General features: G+C 44.2%; 1 protein-coding gene across 4 annotated transcripts; it reads left to right on the top strand.

Annotated features, from left to right (window-relative positions):
* Positions 1 to 3,070: 3,070 nt before the first annotated feature.
* Positions 3,071 to 14,241, top strand: LOC137304612 (serine-rich adhesin for platelets-like). Of its 4 annotated transcripts, XM_067973254.1 has the most exons (9): positions 3,071 to 3,177; positions 7,910 to 8,317; positions 8,862 to 9,344; positions 10,666 to 11,073; positions 11,775 to 12,257; positions 12,489 to 12,608; positions 13,301 to 13,401; positions 13,495 to 13,529; positions 13,713 to 13,764. In XM_067973254.1, exons 1-7 carry the CDS (start codon positions 3,123 to 3,125, stop codon positions 13,393 to 13,395), a joined length of 2,052 nt encoding a protein of 683 aa, XP_067829355.1. In that variant the 5' UTR covers positions 3,071 to 3,122; the 3' UTR covers positions 13,396 to 13,401; positions 13,495 to 13,529; positions 13,713 to 13,764. The 4 variants fall into 4 exon arrangements, with proteins under 4 accessions (XP_067829355.1, XP_067829354.1, XP_067829357.1 ...); XM_067973253.1 differs by lacking the exon at positions 13,301 to 13,401 and having other exon boundaries at positions 13,503 to 13,529; positions 13,713 to 14,241; XM_067973256.1 differs by lacking the exon at positions 13,301 to 13,401 and having other exon boundaries at positions 13,713 to 13,802.
* The last annotated feature ends 2,944 nt before the right edge of the window (positions 14,242 to 17,185 follow it).

The raw sequence follows: 17,185 nt of genomic DNA, 5'->3' as shown, positions 1-17,185 counted from the left end.
CATTGATACACTGCTTCAGGACAGATTTGAAGTCAATGGAAATAAAAATGGGGATTGATGTAAAACGGGCTGACGATTCGTTATCACCCGTTTTACACCATCGCACAAAATAAAGACCGACCTCGTGAAATTGTTCTTTGTTCACAGGCACATGTGAGGTGATATCATTTGTGTCACAAAAAAAATCACTGCAATATTAATATTTGATTTCAATATCCTGCAGAAATACCATAACTAACACTGAGCTCTCCCAGGGTGGGTCTCTCCCACCTGGATCCCTCCCCAAAACAGGGAATTCCCTTTTTAAATGGCTGCCATGATGCTGACGTTCCAGTGTCTCTTTTATATTTACAAATTGATTATAGACCAGCCAACAAAACTCTCCCTGGACAGTGTTCTCTGCTTCAGACAAATATATCCAAGTACTCTATACTTACACTGCAAAACCCAAAGAGTCAGTGCAACCTTTTGCTTTCTGGCCTCTCCTTCACTGTGTATTCTAGCTTTGATGTGAGTATCTCTTCCCTTGTGACTCTTCCTCAATCCAGAACCCAGCAGTTCACTTGATTGGTGCCCCTGTCACCAGGCTCAATGTCCAACCCTCCACCACTGGCACACTATGGCTTCGGTATGTACCATTTACAGTAACTCCCTCCCTCTACCACCCAGATGGATAAGAGCAGCAATGTCCTGGGAACACCATCATCTCTAAGCTCCCCTCCAAGTCACATACTGTTCCTATTGCCACGTCTCCTTCATTGTTGTTGGGTCAAAATCCTGGAATTCCCGACCTAATAGCTCTGTGCGAGCACCTTCACCACACGGACTGCAGCGGTTCAAGAAGAAGGCCCAGCACCACCTTCTCAAGTGAAGCAAGTGTAAAAGGCTCGGCTATTTACAGCTCGTTGGATGTAGAAGTGGGTGTGAGATTCAGCCGAATGTACAAATGGATTCTGTCTTGGGTATTGCTGCTGGTTAATGATTGCCCCATTTTTATTGTGATCTGCAATAACAGTTTTCAGGTATTTCTAGGCTGGTGGGACCTTTATTTGGGTGGGGGAACTGCAACTAATAAACCTCGAGTTAGATTTCTGTTGATCACATTAAGCAGACTTCCTCTTTTTCATTTGTTCCTCTGATTCAAGATTTCTAAGTAAAAAGATGATAAAGAGGAACTGGTTCAAAAACCAAACTGTTCCCAACATGCCCGTCCCACAGAGCTGTGAGCAAACATTGGAATCTGAGCTAAAGAAAGAGGTAATAGAAAGTGTGACCAAAAGCTTGGTCAATGAAGTGGATTTTCAGGCATAAAGGAAGATGGTTGTGGATGATTTTGGAGGCCAACACCTCATCCCCAGGGGGACATCGCTGCAGTAGTTCCTCATGCGTCATCCAATCCCAATTATCTTCAGCTGCTTCATCAATGACCTTTCCTCCTTCATAAGGTCACTGATTTTTTCAGTGTTCAGTTCCATTCGCAATTCCTCAGATAATGAAGCAGTCCATGCCTGCATGCAGCAAGACCTGGACAACATCCAGGCTTGGGCTGATCAGTGGCAAGTAACATTTGCACCCCATATTTGCCAGGCAATGACCATCTTCAAGAGAGAGCCTAACAACCTCCCCTTGACATTCAGTGGTATAACCATCACCAAATCCCGCACCGTCAACATCCTTGGGGGGCGTGGGGTCAGCATTGACCAGAAACTCAACTAGATAAGCCACATAAATGATATGGCTACTAGAGCAGGTCAGAGGCTGGGTATTCTGCAGCGAGTGGCTCACCTCCCGACTCCCCAAAGCTTCTCCAACACCTACAAGGCACATGTCAGGAGTGTTATGGAATACTCTCCAGTTACCTGGATGGGTACAGCTGCAACAACATTCAAGAAGCTCAACACCATCCAGGACAAAGCAGTCCCCTTAATGGGCAGCCCATTCATCTACCACCTGAAACATCCACTCCCTCCACCACCGGCGCACATGGCTGCAGTGTGTACTGTCTACAGGATGCACTGAAACAACTCGTCAAGGCTTCTTTGGCAACACTTCCTAAACCCATGACCTCCAGCACCTAGATGGACAAGGGCAGCAGGTACGTGGGAAAACCTTCACCTCCAAGTTCCCATCCAAGTCACAAAGCATTCCGGCTTGGACATACACCAGCAGTTTCTTCAGTGTCCCTGAGTCAAAATACTGGAACTCCAGACCTAAAAGCATTGTGGGAACACCTTCACCACATGGACTGCAGCATTTCAAGAAGAAGTCCCATCACCACCTTTTCAAGGGGCAACTAGGGATGGGCAATAAATGCCGGAATTGTCAGCGACGCCCACATACTGAAGAATGATCAAATAAATGATATTAAACAGTGTGGATACAGCAAATCGAATCCACTTGAAGGTAATGCAAGATACTAGAACAAGGGGTTTGAGCTAACACTGGTGGAATGAAATTTGAACAGACATCGGGAAGAATTTCTTCACACAAAGACTGATCAACACTGGGACTGTTGTTGCTGGTAAGGTAATGAGGAGCGGGACCTTCGATTTATCCAAGGTCCAGTTAGATGGCACGTGGGGGTGGAGCTAACACTCTCTCAACGGTATTGATATTGTGATCTTGTGACGCAACATTTAAATTGTCTCCCATGTTAATCCTCTGCAAGGTGGGGGGGGGGGGGGAAGAGTGGGGGGAGCAGTGGGGTGGGGGAGAGTGGGAGAGTGGGTTGGGGGGCGTTGATCTGATGTTACTGTTGACTAAAAGCTCTTGTACTCCAGACTGTTATTATCTACATCATGCTAGGGGGCCGTTAACGTATCTGTTGGGTGTGTTACTCACTATCACTGTGATGCACAGTGGCACACTCATAGTTTGCACTTTGTATTCACCTCTCCAGTCCCTTCTCTGGTTGGAGGGTTGAACAAACAGCCCAATTGCTGTTCCCAGGTCCATTAATTCAACGTCAGATCACACATTTCATCTGAGATGGTCGAACAGGAAGTTTCTTTTCTCATCATCACCTCTAAAAGTTACACTTCTCTTTTTCTCTCACAGATCAGAACGCGATGGTGAAACAGCCGCCCAGCTTCTGAAGAGCAAAATCCATTTCAGAATCTGAAATGATGCTCAGTGCTTTGTTTGTGGGTCTGTTCCTTCTGTTCCAACATGCTACAGGTAAGGATTAATACTTTCAGTTAATCTTCAACATATTTCTTGTCTGGAAATTTCAGTGTCGATCTGTATCTCAATGGAGAAATATAAAGATTGAAAGATATCGATTCCCATCGGTGCTGTTCTCCTGCGGGTGTTTAATGTGCTCGTATCACAGTTCTTGCTGTGCCGTTTAAAGGTTTAATCGTGAGTCGTCAGTTTAAATTGTCACTAAGAGAGTGAGGAGAGAGGTTTGGAGAAATGTCTTTACACAGAGGGTTGTTGGAGTTTGGAATGTTTTCCACAGGGACTGGTTGAGGCCGAGATCATTGCATCTTTTAAATGAGAATGGGATAAACATTTGAAGCAGAGAAAGATACAGGACTGTGGGGAGAGCGGGGCAATGAGATTGTTCTGGTAAAGAGCCAGCACTGATACAATGGGCTGAAAAGTCTTCTTCTCATAGATTAATGCAGCACAGTAGGAGGCCATTCAGCCCATCGTGCCTGTGCCGGCTCTTTGAAAGGGCTATCCAATTAGTCCCACTCCCCTGCTCTTTCAAATTGACCTGCAAATTTATCCTTTTCCAAAATATATCCAGTTCCCTTTTGAAAGTTACTATTGAATCTGCTTCCCCCACCCTCTCGGGCAGTGCATTCCAGATCGTAATAACTCGCTGTGTAAACATTTATTTTCCTCATATCCCCCGGTTCGTTTGCCAATTATCTTCAATCCGTGTCCTCTGGTTACCGACCTTCCTGCCAATGGAAACAGTTTCTCTTTATTTACGCTATCAATACCTTTCATAATTTTGAACACTTCTATTAAATCGTCTCATAACCTTCTCTGTTCTAAGGAAAACAATCCCAGCTTCTCCAGTCTTTCCACATAACTGAATTCCCTCATTCCTGGTAGCATTCCGGTCTCATCCTCTGTTAGAGGATGGTTTTTATTTATGATTAGATGTTCTATCTAATCCTCAAATTCAACAAGATTCTTGAAATATTGAGCACAAGTGTTCATAGATTTATTAAGCGTGCAGTACATGCAATAATGCTTAACAAGCACTTAAAAGCTAGTCCAATCACTAGTGATGGTTACAATATGATACCAAAAGTTAAAATACAACTCCATATAAGGAGAATCTATTTAAATTATCTCTTATTGATAACTGTAGGTAATAAGCTGGTTTCCTGACTAATGAGATCTTTTTCCATTGAACTAACGAGTTCGATATAACTCTCTTACTTCATTATCTTAGCAATAATTTACAAAAAATTGCTATTCCACCAAGTGATACCCTGTAATTTTGAGTCTGTCTTTGGTTCTGTACCATTCAGCACCAGCTAATTTCCTCCTCCTACAGAAACCCCAATTAAAAAGACAATATTTACAAAGATATTTCCGTTTACAGGACTAACTGATGTCCTTGCACCCATTATCAGTTAATACAATCACACCAAAGCTTAGGAACCAGTATTGAATGGCACATCTTTAAATTAATTTCCTTCAATAAGTAGATGATTGCTTCATATTTATTTTTATCATTCTTTGGGATGTGGACGTCACTGGCAATTCCGGCATTTGTTGCCCATCCCTAATTGCCCTCGAGAAGGTGCTGGTGGGCCTTCTTCTGCAGTCCATGTGGTGAACGTGCTCCCACAATGCAGTTCTGTAGGGAATTCCAGGATTTTGACCCAGCAACAATGAAGGAACAGCAATATATGTCCAAGTCGGGACGTTGTGTGAGTTGAAGGTAAACTTGCAGGTGATGGTTTCCCAAGCACCTGCTGCCCTTGTCCATCTCGGTGGCGGAGGTCATGGGTCTGCAGACAGCTTTGGCCTGGATGGTGTCGAGCTTCTTTAATTTTTTTCCAGCTGCTCCCATCCAGGCAAGTAGAGCAAATTCCATCACACTTCTGACTTATGCCTTGTAGGTGCTGGAGAGGCTTTGGTGAGTGAGGAGGTGAGCCACTTGCTGCAAAATACCAGCTTCTCATCTGCTGTAATAGCCACAGCATTTATGTGGCTGGTCCCATCGAGTTTCAGGTCAATGGTGATCCCCCAGGATGTTGATGGTGGGGGACTCAGTGATGGTATCGCTATTGAATGCCAAGTGGAGGTGGTTAGACTCTCTCTTGTTGGAGATGGTCATTGCCTGACACTTATGTGTTGTGAATGTTACTTGTCACTTCTCAGCCCAAGCCTGGATGTTGTCCAGGTCTTGCTGTATGCGGGCACAGACTGCTTCATTATCTGAGGAATTGAGAATGGAGCTGAACACTGAAAGCATCAACAAACAGTCCCATTTCTTACTTTATGATGGAGGGAAGGTTATTGACGAAGCAGCTGAAGATAGTTGGGCCTAGGATGCTGCCCTGAAGAAGCCCGGCAGTGATATCCTGGAACTCAGTTTATATACCTCCAACAACCACAACCATCCTTTGTATGATCCTCCCCCGGCTGTGTAATGGGGGATCTCTATCCAGACTCTGTGTCATGGGGGATCTCTATCCAGACTCTGTGTAATGGGGGATCTCTATCCAGACTCTGTGCAATGGGGGATCGCGATCCAGACTCTGTGTAATGGGGGATCTCTATCCAGACTCTGTGTAATGGGGGATCTCTATCCAGACTCTGTGTAATGGAGGAGGAGGGTCACTTACAGCAGAGAAAGTTCAGGGGGATTTAATAGAGGTGTTCAATATTTTGCATGGTTTTGATGGAATAAATAAGGAGAAACTGTTTCCACTGGCAGGAGGGTCGGTGACCAGAGGACACAGATTTAAGATAATTGGCAAAAGAACAAGAGGCGACACGAGGAGCAATCTTTACGCAGCGAGTTATTATAATCTGGATTGTACTGCCTGAAAGAACGGTGGAAGCAGATTCGATTGTGTCTTTCAAAAGGGATTTGGATAATTTTCAGGGCTATGGGGAAAGAGCAGGGGAGTGAGATTAATTGGATAGTTCTTTTAAAGAGCTGGCACAGGAAAGATGTGCTGAATGGCCTCTTTCACTGTCTGAGGTGCCGTCTTTCAGATGAGACGTGAAAGTGAGGCTCCGTCAACCCTCTCAGGTGGATGTAAAAGATCCCCTGACACTTTTTCGAAGAAGAGCAGAGGAATTCTCCCTGGTGACCTGGTCAATATTTATCCCTCAACCAGCATAACTAACGGGTTAAGTGGTCATTATCACATTGCTGTTTGTGGGATCTTGCTGGGAGTAAATTGGCTGCCCCGTTTCCTACTAAAAATAGTAATATGAAATCAAGGTATATTATATATAGAATGTGCAGCACAGATACAGGCCATTCAGCCCAACAGGTCCATGTCTGTGTTTATATGCCACATGAGCCCCCTCCCTCCCTACTTCATCTAACCCCATCAACATATCCTTCTATTCCTTTCTCCCTCACGTGTTTATCCAGCTTCCCCTTAAATGCATTTATGCCTAGTTACCTCAACTACTCCTTGTGGTAGCAAGTTCTAAATTCTAACCACTTCTGGGTAAAGAAACTTCTCCTGAATTGCCTGTTGGATTTATTAGTGACTATCTTATATTTATGGCCCCTAGCTCTGGTCTCACCCACAAGTGGAAACATCTTCTCTACGTCTACCCTATCAAACCCTTTCATAATTTTATAGACCTCTATCAGGTCATCCCTCAGCCTTCTCTTTTCGAGAGAAAAGAGCCCCAGCCTGTTCAATCTTTCCTGATAGGTATAACCTCTCAGTTCTGGTATCATCCTAGTAAATCTTTTTTGCACTTTCTCCAGTGCCTCTATATCATTTTTATAATATGGAGACCAGAACTGTTCACAGTATTTCAGGTGTGGCCGAACCAAGGTTGTATGCAATTTGAACATAACTTCTCTGCTTTTCAATTCTATCCCTCTAGAAATGAATCCCAGTGCTTGGTTTGCTTTTTTATGACCTTATTAACCTGTGTCACTACTTTTAGTGATTTGTGTATCTGTACCCTCAGATCCCTCTGCTCCTCTGCCACATTTGGACTCCTACTATCCAAGGAGTTTGTGGCCCTCCTTATTCTTCCTACCAAAATGTACCACCTCACACTTATCTATATTGAAATTTATTTGCCAATTACACGCCAAGGACTGCATTATGACGGTGCACCCTGGTCCAATTATCACCCTCCTTTTAACCCCGCCCCAACTAAAGATTGCACCAGTCTTGAGTCTCCATGTGCAACGTTACAGGAGACTGACCAATAAGTTGAACTCTTTCCTGATCAGCACGATTCCAGGCCCAGGTGCCGGATTACTGTTCCCCGGGTGCCAGCCGCCCTCCAGCACCTCGTGCGAGTGGCCATTCTTCATATACAAGTCTCGACAGTCAGAATCAGCAGGCTGCTGGACCATGGGGGGCATCACAGCCCGATCTAATCCTGACATTAACTGATGTCTGTAATCATCCGCTTCCTGCAGGGTGATCTAGTAGATCTCAAAAAATAATGAAGACGTTGTCAACAAGCGTCAATGAAACAATTTGGAAAATGTAATTTGACACAAAAGTAATTTGTAACACCAAGTGGATTTGCTAATTTAGAGACTGTGGCAAAGAATTTTGTGAAAGGAACAACAATAAACTGGCCTATTACAAGCCATTGTGCAGTTTTAAAAAATACCATTCCTTCATTTACTGTGAGAGGCTTTGTTTCACACTGAGTGTTTAATGACCTTTCCTGTATGGAATGTTATTTATCTCTATCTGATTCTGCCCTTTCCCTGTAGGATCCACTTATCTCTTCTCTCGAGGACCAGGGGATTTCACCACTCTGCAATGCAACGTACCCACTGGTGCTGGGAATAAAGTAACCTGGTGGAGTACCAGTGATCTCGGAACAGAAATGGGCAAAACAAAATGTAAGAAAAAAGGGATGAAAATTGAATCTTGTGGAAACAACAATCCTCAGAAGAGCAAAAAACAAAATCAGCCAGAGTGTAAAAAACATAAAACAAATGAAGATCGAATGGAGTCTCAGTCACTGACATTCGATGTGAAGACATCAAACTCTATGGTATTTACCTGCACGGCTCAGGATTTCACAGGAAATGGATCATCGGATTGTCTGTCCTTGGTCACACTGACAGGAGATGGATGTGAAAACCACAACTTATTCTTTGTGATAATCCAAAGTGGTACGTGTCCCGGGGCGATATCGGGAGGTATCAAGAGATGTATCAGGGGAAGGTAACTGGGGGAGATATCAGGGAGGTAGCAGGGGTTATCGGGGAGGTATCAGGGGAAGTATCGGGGAGGTAACGGGGTGGTGTCATTAGAGGTATTGGGGAGGTATTGGGGAAGGCATTCGGGAGGTATCAGGGAGGTAACAGGGGAGCTATCAGGAGAGGTATCAGGGAGGTATTGGGGAAGGTATCAGGGGAGGTACAGGGAAGGTATCAGGGGAGGTACAGGGGAGGTAACAGGGGAGCTATCAGGAGAGGTATCAGGGAGGTATCGGGGAAGGTATCAGGGGAGGTAACAGGGGAGGTATTGGGGAGTAGCCAGCACGGATTTCAAGAGGAACATGCTTAACCAAGCTTTGAGGAGCTATCAGACATGGTGAAGTGTAGTGGATGTGTTGTACATGGACTTTAGAAAATCTTTTGACAAAGTACCACACTGGAGATTATTAGGGGAGATTATTATATTAACAAATATTTTTTTCAATGTTGTTTATAGATTCAGATGAAATATTTCCCACCAAAGAAAACTCTATGTTGATGACAGTGTCAGAAGGAGAGAGTGTGACTTTACCCTGTCAGTTTGAGAATAGAAAAAGCCTGCCCTTCACTCTGTTTTGGATCACATCTGGAAACATCAGCAAGTGTCTGCATTCTGTTCACATTGAGGATTATAATTCACATTCTAACACACACTGCTGTGTGGATAGAAAATCGGAACAACGAATTTCCAACCAAAACTCACACAATCCTACTGATAGAAGCCAGTCTCACAACCTTACTATACACTCAGCTCACAGGGTAGACATAGGGAGGTATCTCTGTGTTGTACATGTTCAGGATTCAGGGAAACCTGTCTGGAAGATTGCAGCAAACGTCTCCCTTGCTGTGACAGGGCCGAGTGCAGAATCTTCAGACACCTCCACCTCAACATCTGGAATATCCTCAGTGAAAAGCAGCATAACCCCTGCAAATACTGAAAGTAAGTGATACAATCTAAAATATGTGACTCATTTAATATAAATAATTCAAGCTGAGAGAAACCAGTTTGTACCCATTATAAGTTGGTTCCATTTCTTTCCTTCGTTATTGTGCTATTCCAGATTCTAACCGGTAAAGTTTGTTCTTCGTCCCAGGTAACCTGGAGGGGAGAGGGGGAGGAAGGGGAGTGAGGGGGAATGGGGAGAGTGAGAGAGGTTGCTGTGGGGAGAAGGGGGAGGGGGAGAGGGGCAGGTGGCCCTATTAATGAGGACGCTGAGGTGGAAATTCACGATGGTGTAAGGGAAAGTTCGTCACTAATTGTCTGCCCCCAGCCTGTCTCTAAACAGTGTTTTTAAAAGCAGAAAACAGTGTGACTACATTGAAATTAGAAGTTTATATTTTGCTGTTGGAAATGTTGAACAATGCATGGGGCCATTGAGTAACATAAAAGGACATCACTGGTAAATTCACCAGTGGACAGCCATGCTCAAACATGGGGCAGGGGTCAGGGAATGGGCCCAAATCAATTGCATCTCCTTTAAGCAGAGCTCACTGTCGGGGGAGAGGGGCAGGGTCAGTGAATTCCCCCTGATGTGTTATTGTGGACCCCACCATTCCCTGCCTTCCATTGATACACTGCTTCAGGACAGATTTGAAGTCAATGGAAATAAAAATGGGGATTGATGTAAAACGGGCTGACGATTCGTTATCACCCGTTTTACACCATCGCACAAAATAAAGACCGACCTCGTGAAATTGTTCTTTGTTCACAGGCACATAGTGAGGTGATATCATTTGTGTCACAAAAAAAATCACTGCAATATTAATATTTGATTTCAATATCCTGCAGAAATGCCATAACTAACACTGAGCTCTCCCAGGGTGGGGCTCTCCCACCTGGATCCCTCTCTGTCACCAGGCTCAATGTCCAATCCACCACTGGCACACTATGGGGGGCATCACAGCCCGATCTAATCCTGACATTAACTGATGTCTGTAATCATCCGCTTCCTGCAGGGTGATCTAGTAGATCTAAAAAAATAATGAAGACGTTGTCAACAAGCGTCAATGAAACAATTTGGAAAATGTAATTTGACACAAAAGTAATTTGTAACACCAAGTGGATTTGCTAATTTAGAGACTGTGGCAAAGAATTTTGTGAAAGAACAACAATAAACTGGCCTATTACAAGCCATTGTGCAGTTTTAAAAAATACCATTCCTTCATTTACTGTGAGAGGCTTTGTTTCACACTGAGTGTTTAATGACCTTTCCTGTATGGAATGTTATTTATCTCTATCTGATTCTGCCCTTTCCCTGTAGGATCCACTTATCTCTTCTCTCGAGGACCAGGGGATTTCACCACTCTGCAATGCAACGTACCCACTGGTGCTGGGAATAAAGTAACCTGGTGGAGTACCAGTGATCTCGGAACAGAAATGGGCAAAACAAAATGTAAGAAAAAAGGGATGAAAATTGAATCTTGTGGAAACAACAATCCTCAGAAGAGCAAAAAACAAAATCAGCCAGAGTGTAAAAAACATAAAACAAATGAAGATCGAATGGAGTCTCAGTCACTGACATTCGATGTGAAGACATCAAACTCTATGGTATTTACCTGCACGGCTCAGGATTCCACAGGAAATGGATCATCGGATTGTCTGTCCTGGGTCACACTGACAGGAGATGGATGTGAAAACCACAACTTATTCTTTGTGATAATCCAAAGTGGTACGTGTCCCGGGGCGATATCAGGGGAGGTATCAGGAGATGCATCAGGGGAAGTATCGGGCGAATTATCGGGGGAGGTATCAGGGAATTATCGGGGAGGTATCGGGGGAGGTATCAGGGAGGTATCGGGGGAGGTATCGGTGGAAGAATCGGGGGAATTATCGGAGCAGGTATCGGGGGAACTATCAGGTGAGTTATTGAGGAGATATTAGGGGAAATATTTCTGAGATATTGGAGACGATGTAAGGCGAGATATTATGGGAGATCATAGGGAAGGTTTTGGGGAAATAGCTGTCATTGGGAAAACTTTAGAATCTTTATTAAGGATGAAATTACTACGTATCCGGATAAAGAGAAGAGTTCGAAGTCTTTCCCCCTTGTCTCTGTCCTTCAGTGTCTGCCCCTTTGTGGGTTTGATCTTTCATTATACGTGCTGTCTTGGCCTCAGTCTCCGAGTGTCTCCTAATCTTATACTATTTGCCTCTAACTGGGGAATGAAACTAATATAATGTAACGCTGGGCAAATCAAACAAAGGTTAAAAATAAAACAGGTCTGCCCTTCCGCCACGCATGCTTTATACACTCCTGATAATGCAGCTGGTTACGGACAGAATCAGACTTACATCGAACAGCTGGATAACATTTGGGATCGGCCCATCTAAATAATTAATAACAAATATTCTTTTCAATGTTGTTTATAGATTCAGATGAAATATTTCTCACCGAAGAAAACTCCTTGTCGATGACAGTATCAGAAGGAGAGAGTGTGACTTTACCCTGTCAGTTTGAGAATAGAAAAAGCCTGCCCTTCACTCTGTTTTGGATCACATCTGGAAACATCAGCAAGTGTCTGCATTCTGTTCACATTGAGGATTATAATTCACATTCTAACACACGCTGCTGTGTGGATAGAAAATCGGAACAACGAATTTCCAACCAAAGCTCACACAATCCGACTGATAGAAGCCAGTCTCACAACCTTACTATACACTCAGCTCACAGGGTAGACACAGGGAGGTATCTCTGTGCTGTAAATGTTCAGGATTCAGGGAAACCTGTCTGGAAGATTGCAGCAAACGTCTCCCTTGCTGTGACAGGGCCGAGTGCAGAATCTTCAGACACCTCCACCTCAACATCTGGAATATCCTCAGTGAACAGCAGCATAACCCCTGCAAATACTGAAAGTAAGTGATACAATCTAAAATATAATGTGATCATTTAATATAAATAATTCAAGCTGAGAGAATCCAGTTTGCACCCATTATAAGTCGGTTCCATTTCCTTCCTTCGTTATTGTGCTATTCCAGATTCCAACCGGAAAAGTATGTTCCTCATCCCAGGTAACCAGTGTAATCAGCTGTCCCACATAACACGGGATTGCACAGACTGAACTTAATGTTGCTTCTCCTCTGCAGATCCTTACACCAGATGCACTGATAGACGCATGTATGTTTTGGTTCTGTACCTGTTTGTGATAATTTGCATTGATGGGGTATCAATTTGCATAATCAGAAGGAAAAGACAATCTGCTAAAGGTAAACAAGAATGTTTGATCTAAATCTACAAAATTGTATTTAAGTACAGACTCATTACAATGATTTTTAAATTCATAGTTCTAATTTTATCACATGTATTGTGAACATAGAGACATGGGAACAGGAGGAGGCCTTTCAGCCCCTCGAGCCTGTTCTGCCATTCAATTAGATCATGGCTGATCTGTATCTTAACTCCATCTATCCTTCTTGGTTCCATAACCCTTAGTATACTTACCTAACAAAAATCAATCTCAATTTTGAAATGTTCAATTGACCTCCAGTCTCAACAGCTTTTTGGGGAAGAGAGTTCCAGATTTCCACTACCCTTTGTGTGAAGAAGTGCCTCCTGACCTCACCCCTGAACAGCCCAGCTCTAATTTCAAGATTATGCCCCCTTGTTCTGGACTCTCCCAACAGAGGAAATAGTTTCTCTCTATCTACATTATCAATTCCTTTAATCATCTTAAACACCTCAATTAGATCTTCTTTACTCAAACCTAGTCTATGCAACCTGTCCTCATAAATTAACCCTTTTAGTCCCTGTATCATTCTGGTGAATCTGCGTTGCACCCCCTCCAAGGCCAATATCTCCTTCCTGAGGTGCGGTGCCCAGAACTGATGCAGTACTTGAGATGCGGTCTGACCAAAACTTTACACAACTGGAACATAAATTCTACCCCTTTGCATTTCAGCCCACTTGAGCCCGGAGAGAGCGAGAAGGGGAGAGGGAGAGGGGGATAGAGTGAGAGTGAAGAGCGGAGAGAGAGAGATGGATTCAAATCCATGACCTGGGGTAAAAAAAAACAAATCCCCATTTACAGCTGTTTAATATCGATTGAATCTTATGTTTCTCATTCCTCACATGTTTAATTTTCTGTTTTCCTAGTGATGGAGGCGAAACTGAAATCCAGGGAGTGAAATGTAAGTAGTTGCAATCTTTCAGTATAATCCTCTCAGCCAATACTGTGCCTGTTATAAAGCTCCTGGACCTTAATCTCATGTAACGAGATTAAGGTCCAGGAGCTTTATTATTTCTCCCTTTCATTATTTCTCCCCGACTGCAAGTGAAACCCATCAAACGTGATCTCCTCTCTTAATATCTAGGCAGAGACCACACGGACCATGGACGTCGCATGTGCAAACGACCCCCTCAAACGCAAATGTGTTTCCACAGATTGTAACATTGAAGCCCCTTGAAGCACAGGATTGTGTGCGGATAAATCTTCTCAAAGTGTTCTGCAAACGATATTAAACTTCCGGCAGCAGCTCTTTGGCTTTTGGTCGGAAGTTTTGTGGCGATCGACACAAACACGGCGACAGACTCAATGAGAGTTTCCACTCTCACCGACTCAGGATGTGGGAGATGGGAACCAGCAGTTGAAGAATGTAACAGCTCAACGCTCGGGACTGAAATCAGTCTTCGTCAGTTTTAATTTTGACGGAAAGGTAACTGTGGCGCGGTGTGAAACAGGCGGTCGATTCAATATGAGTTTTGCGCTACTGGCGAAGACCAATTTCACCCCCTTGGACTCTGTTCAGATAGAACAACGCATTGCTGGTGTGTGATAAGCAAAATGCAGCTTTATTGCGATTAGAAGTCATTCAATAAACAATGTTTGAAAAATATAACAAATGATGAGCAGTGTTATTTGTCGAGCAGGAATTTTATGCCAAACTAATTCGATGAATGAACGGATCTCAGCGGGGACTCTACAATCAGCCTCAGTACCCCAGGATTGGGGAAGAAAAAGTTCGGCCAGGGATCCCAGCACTGATTGGTGCCCTAGGGATCCTGTAACACATGTGTGGCTATTGGATGAGAACAAGATCAGGCCCCCAGTTGTGATGGTCTCAAGATCAGACAGCGGGCAAAGAGTCACAGCCGACACTCACACATGAAGAATTGTCATTTGGCTCGAGTTCCCAGTGGGAATTAGAGTCTTCAAGAGGAGAGGGAGGGAGAAGAAAACTGGGGGTGAAAACCTGATGAAATTTAAACCAAATACAGATGCTTTCAAAAGGGGAAGTGAATTGTCCTGATTCTCTCATAGCCCCTCCCTTACCGAGTGCTTCCTGTTACCATGGTGATCTGCTGGTTAAAGGCAATTATTTTGTCCAAAGCTTTCCCTTATGTGGCATAATGTATTTCCTCTGTTTTGACACCATTGTGTGGGGGGGGGGGGAGTGGGAGTGGGGGGAGGAGGAGCGGAGTGAGGAGGGAGAGAGGGAGGATTGAGGAGGAGGAGAGGGGGAGTAGGTGGTGAGGAGGGAGGGAAGCGGGAGGTGGAGAAGGGTAAAACGGGTGAGATGGGAAGGGGGAGAGGTGAGATGGGGAGGGGAGGGGAGTGAGGGGGAGTGGGGAGAGTGAGAGAGGTCGCTGGGAGGAGGGGGAGAGGGGTAGGTGGCCCTATTTATGAGAACATTGAGGTGGAAATTCAGGATGGTGGACGGGAAAGTTGGTCACTAATTGTCTGCCTCCAGCCTGTCTCTAAACAGTGTTTTTAAAAGCAGAAAACAGTGCGACTACATTGAAATTAGAAGTTTATATTTTAATGTTGGAAATGTTGAACAATGCATGGCATCAATAAGTAAGATAAAAGGACTTTTGTGATAGATTCTCCAAACCCTTGCTCCTTGTGGGCAGCTATGCTCAAACAGGGGGCGGGGGTCGGGGTCAGGGATTGGGGGTTGGTGCTGTGGCCACTGCCGGGGACAGAGGTGGGGGTTAGGGTCAGTGAATTTACCCTCATAACACTGCCATTTGCCCCAGTTTCCAGACCTTTGATTCAGCACCTAACTCTGAAACAATGTGTATTATTTGCAATATGAACACCACACACTGGAGTGAAGTGAATCCAAATTAACTCAGTGCTAAACCTCCTCTATACATAGTGGCAGGAAGTGTGTGATGATTGTGAAATTCTAATGACTGGGCAGTGAAGCAAGTGTAAAAGGCTCGGCTATTTACAGCTCGTTGGGTGTAGAAGTGGGTGTGAGATTCAGCCGAATGTACAAATGGACTCTGTCTTGGGAATTCCTGCTGATTAATGATTGCCCCGTTTTTATTGTGCGATCTGCAGTGACAGTTTTCAGGTATTGTTTTGCTTTAAAGTTAGTTGGGATTCGCTCTGCCGGGATGTGGGGAGGGGTGGTCACTATGTGAGAGGTAATGTGGGTTACAGAAAAGTGGAAGCAGTCAGTGGAGCCTTGGTGTGGAATTGAGGACAGCAGAACGTCACGAGAAGGCATTACCAATCACTCAACAGTAATTTCTAGGCTGGTGGGACCTTTCTTTGGGTGGGGGAACTGCAACTAATAAACCTCGAGTTAGATATCTGTTGATCACATTCAGCAGACTTCCTCTTTTTCATTTGTTCCTCTGCTTCAAGCTTCCTAAAAAAAAGAGGAACTGGTACAAAAACTGAACTATTCCCAGCATGTCCATTTTACCAGTAATCTAAACATCAATTTGTCTAAAATGCGGAATTATTTGAACCGGCTTTTCAAAGTTGCCTTCTGTGCGTATACATCCGTCCCCTCTGACAGTCAGTATGGTCACTGTAACATTAAGAGACCACTCTGGGCTGCTACAAGCTGAATGGGGGCCTGGGGATGTTGCCTGTGATGAGCTTAAGTAAATACAACAACTTAACATTTAACGTACTAAAACAACCCAAGGTGCTTCACAAAGTATGTATAAAGACATGCTTGCTCTTGAGGCAGTACAAAGAAGGTTCACTCGGTTAATCCTGGGGATGAGGGGGTGGATATATGAGGAGAGGTTGAGTAGATTGGGACTCTACTCATTGGAGTTCAGAAGAATGAGAGGCGATCTTATTGAAACATATAAGATTGTGAAGGGGCTTGATCGGGTGGATGCAGTAAGGATGTTCCCAAGGATGGGTGAAACTAGAACTAGGGGGCATAATCTTAGAATAAGGGGCTGCTCTTTCAAAACTGAGATGAGGAGAAACTTCTTCACTCAGAGGGTAGTAGGTCTGTGGAATTTGCTGCCCCAGGAAGCTGTGGAAGCTACATCATTAAATAAATTTAAAACAGAAATAGACAGTTTCCTAGAAGGGAATTAGGGGTTACGGGGAGCGGGCAGGAAATTGGACATGAATTTAGATTTGAGGTTAGGATCAGATCAGCCATGATCTTATTGAATGGCGGAGCAGGCTCGAGGGGCCGATTGGCCTACTCCTGCTCCTATTATGTTCAAGCTAACTAAGGATATTAGGAGGGGTGACCAAAAGTTTGGCCGAAGAAATGGGTTTTAAAGAGAGTCTTAACGGAGGAGAGGGAGGTGGAGAGGCAGAGAGGTTTAAGGAGGGGATTCCAGAGCATGGGGCATAGGCCACTGAAACCACCATCGGAGACAGCAAGATCTGTACAGCAACATAAGCGATAGAGCTGCCAATTGGGTGTGCTCACTGCCAAATTCCTGAAATGCGCTTCCATGTGTGAAGCTGTGTCTGGGGTGCACTAAATAGTAAAATTAGCACTAGTGATAAGAATTATAAACAACCGCCCACCAGCAGAGGTATCCGATCAGTAGGGGTACAACCAACCTAGTC

Source organism: Heptranchias perlo, chromosome 38 (assembly GCF_035084215.1).
Source record: "Heptranchias perlo isolate sHepPer1 chromosome 38, sHepPer1.hap1, whole genome shotgun sequence".
Taxonomy (NCBI): Eukaryota; Metazoa; Chordata; class Chondrichthyes; order Hexanchiformes; family Hexanchidae; genus Heptranchias; species Heptranchias perlo.
Note: the sequence above shows the minus strand (reverse complement) of the source record. Positions and strands in the feature narration are given on the sequence as shown.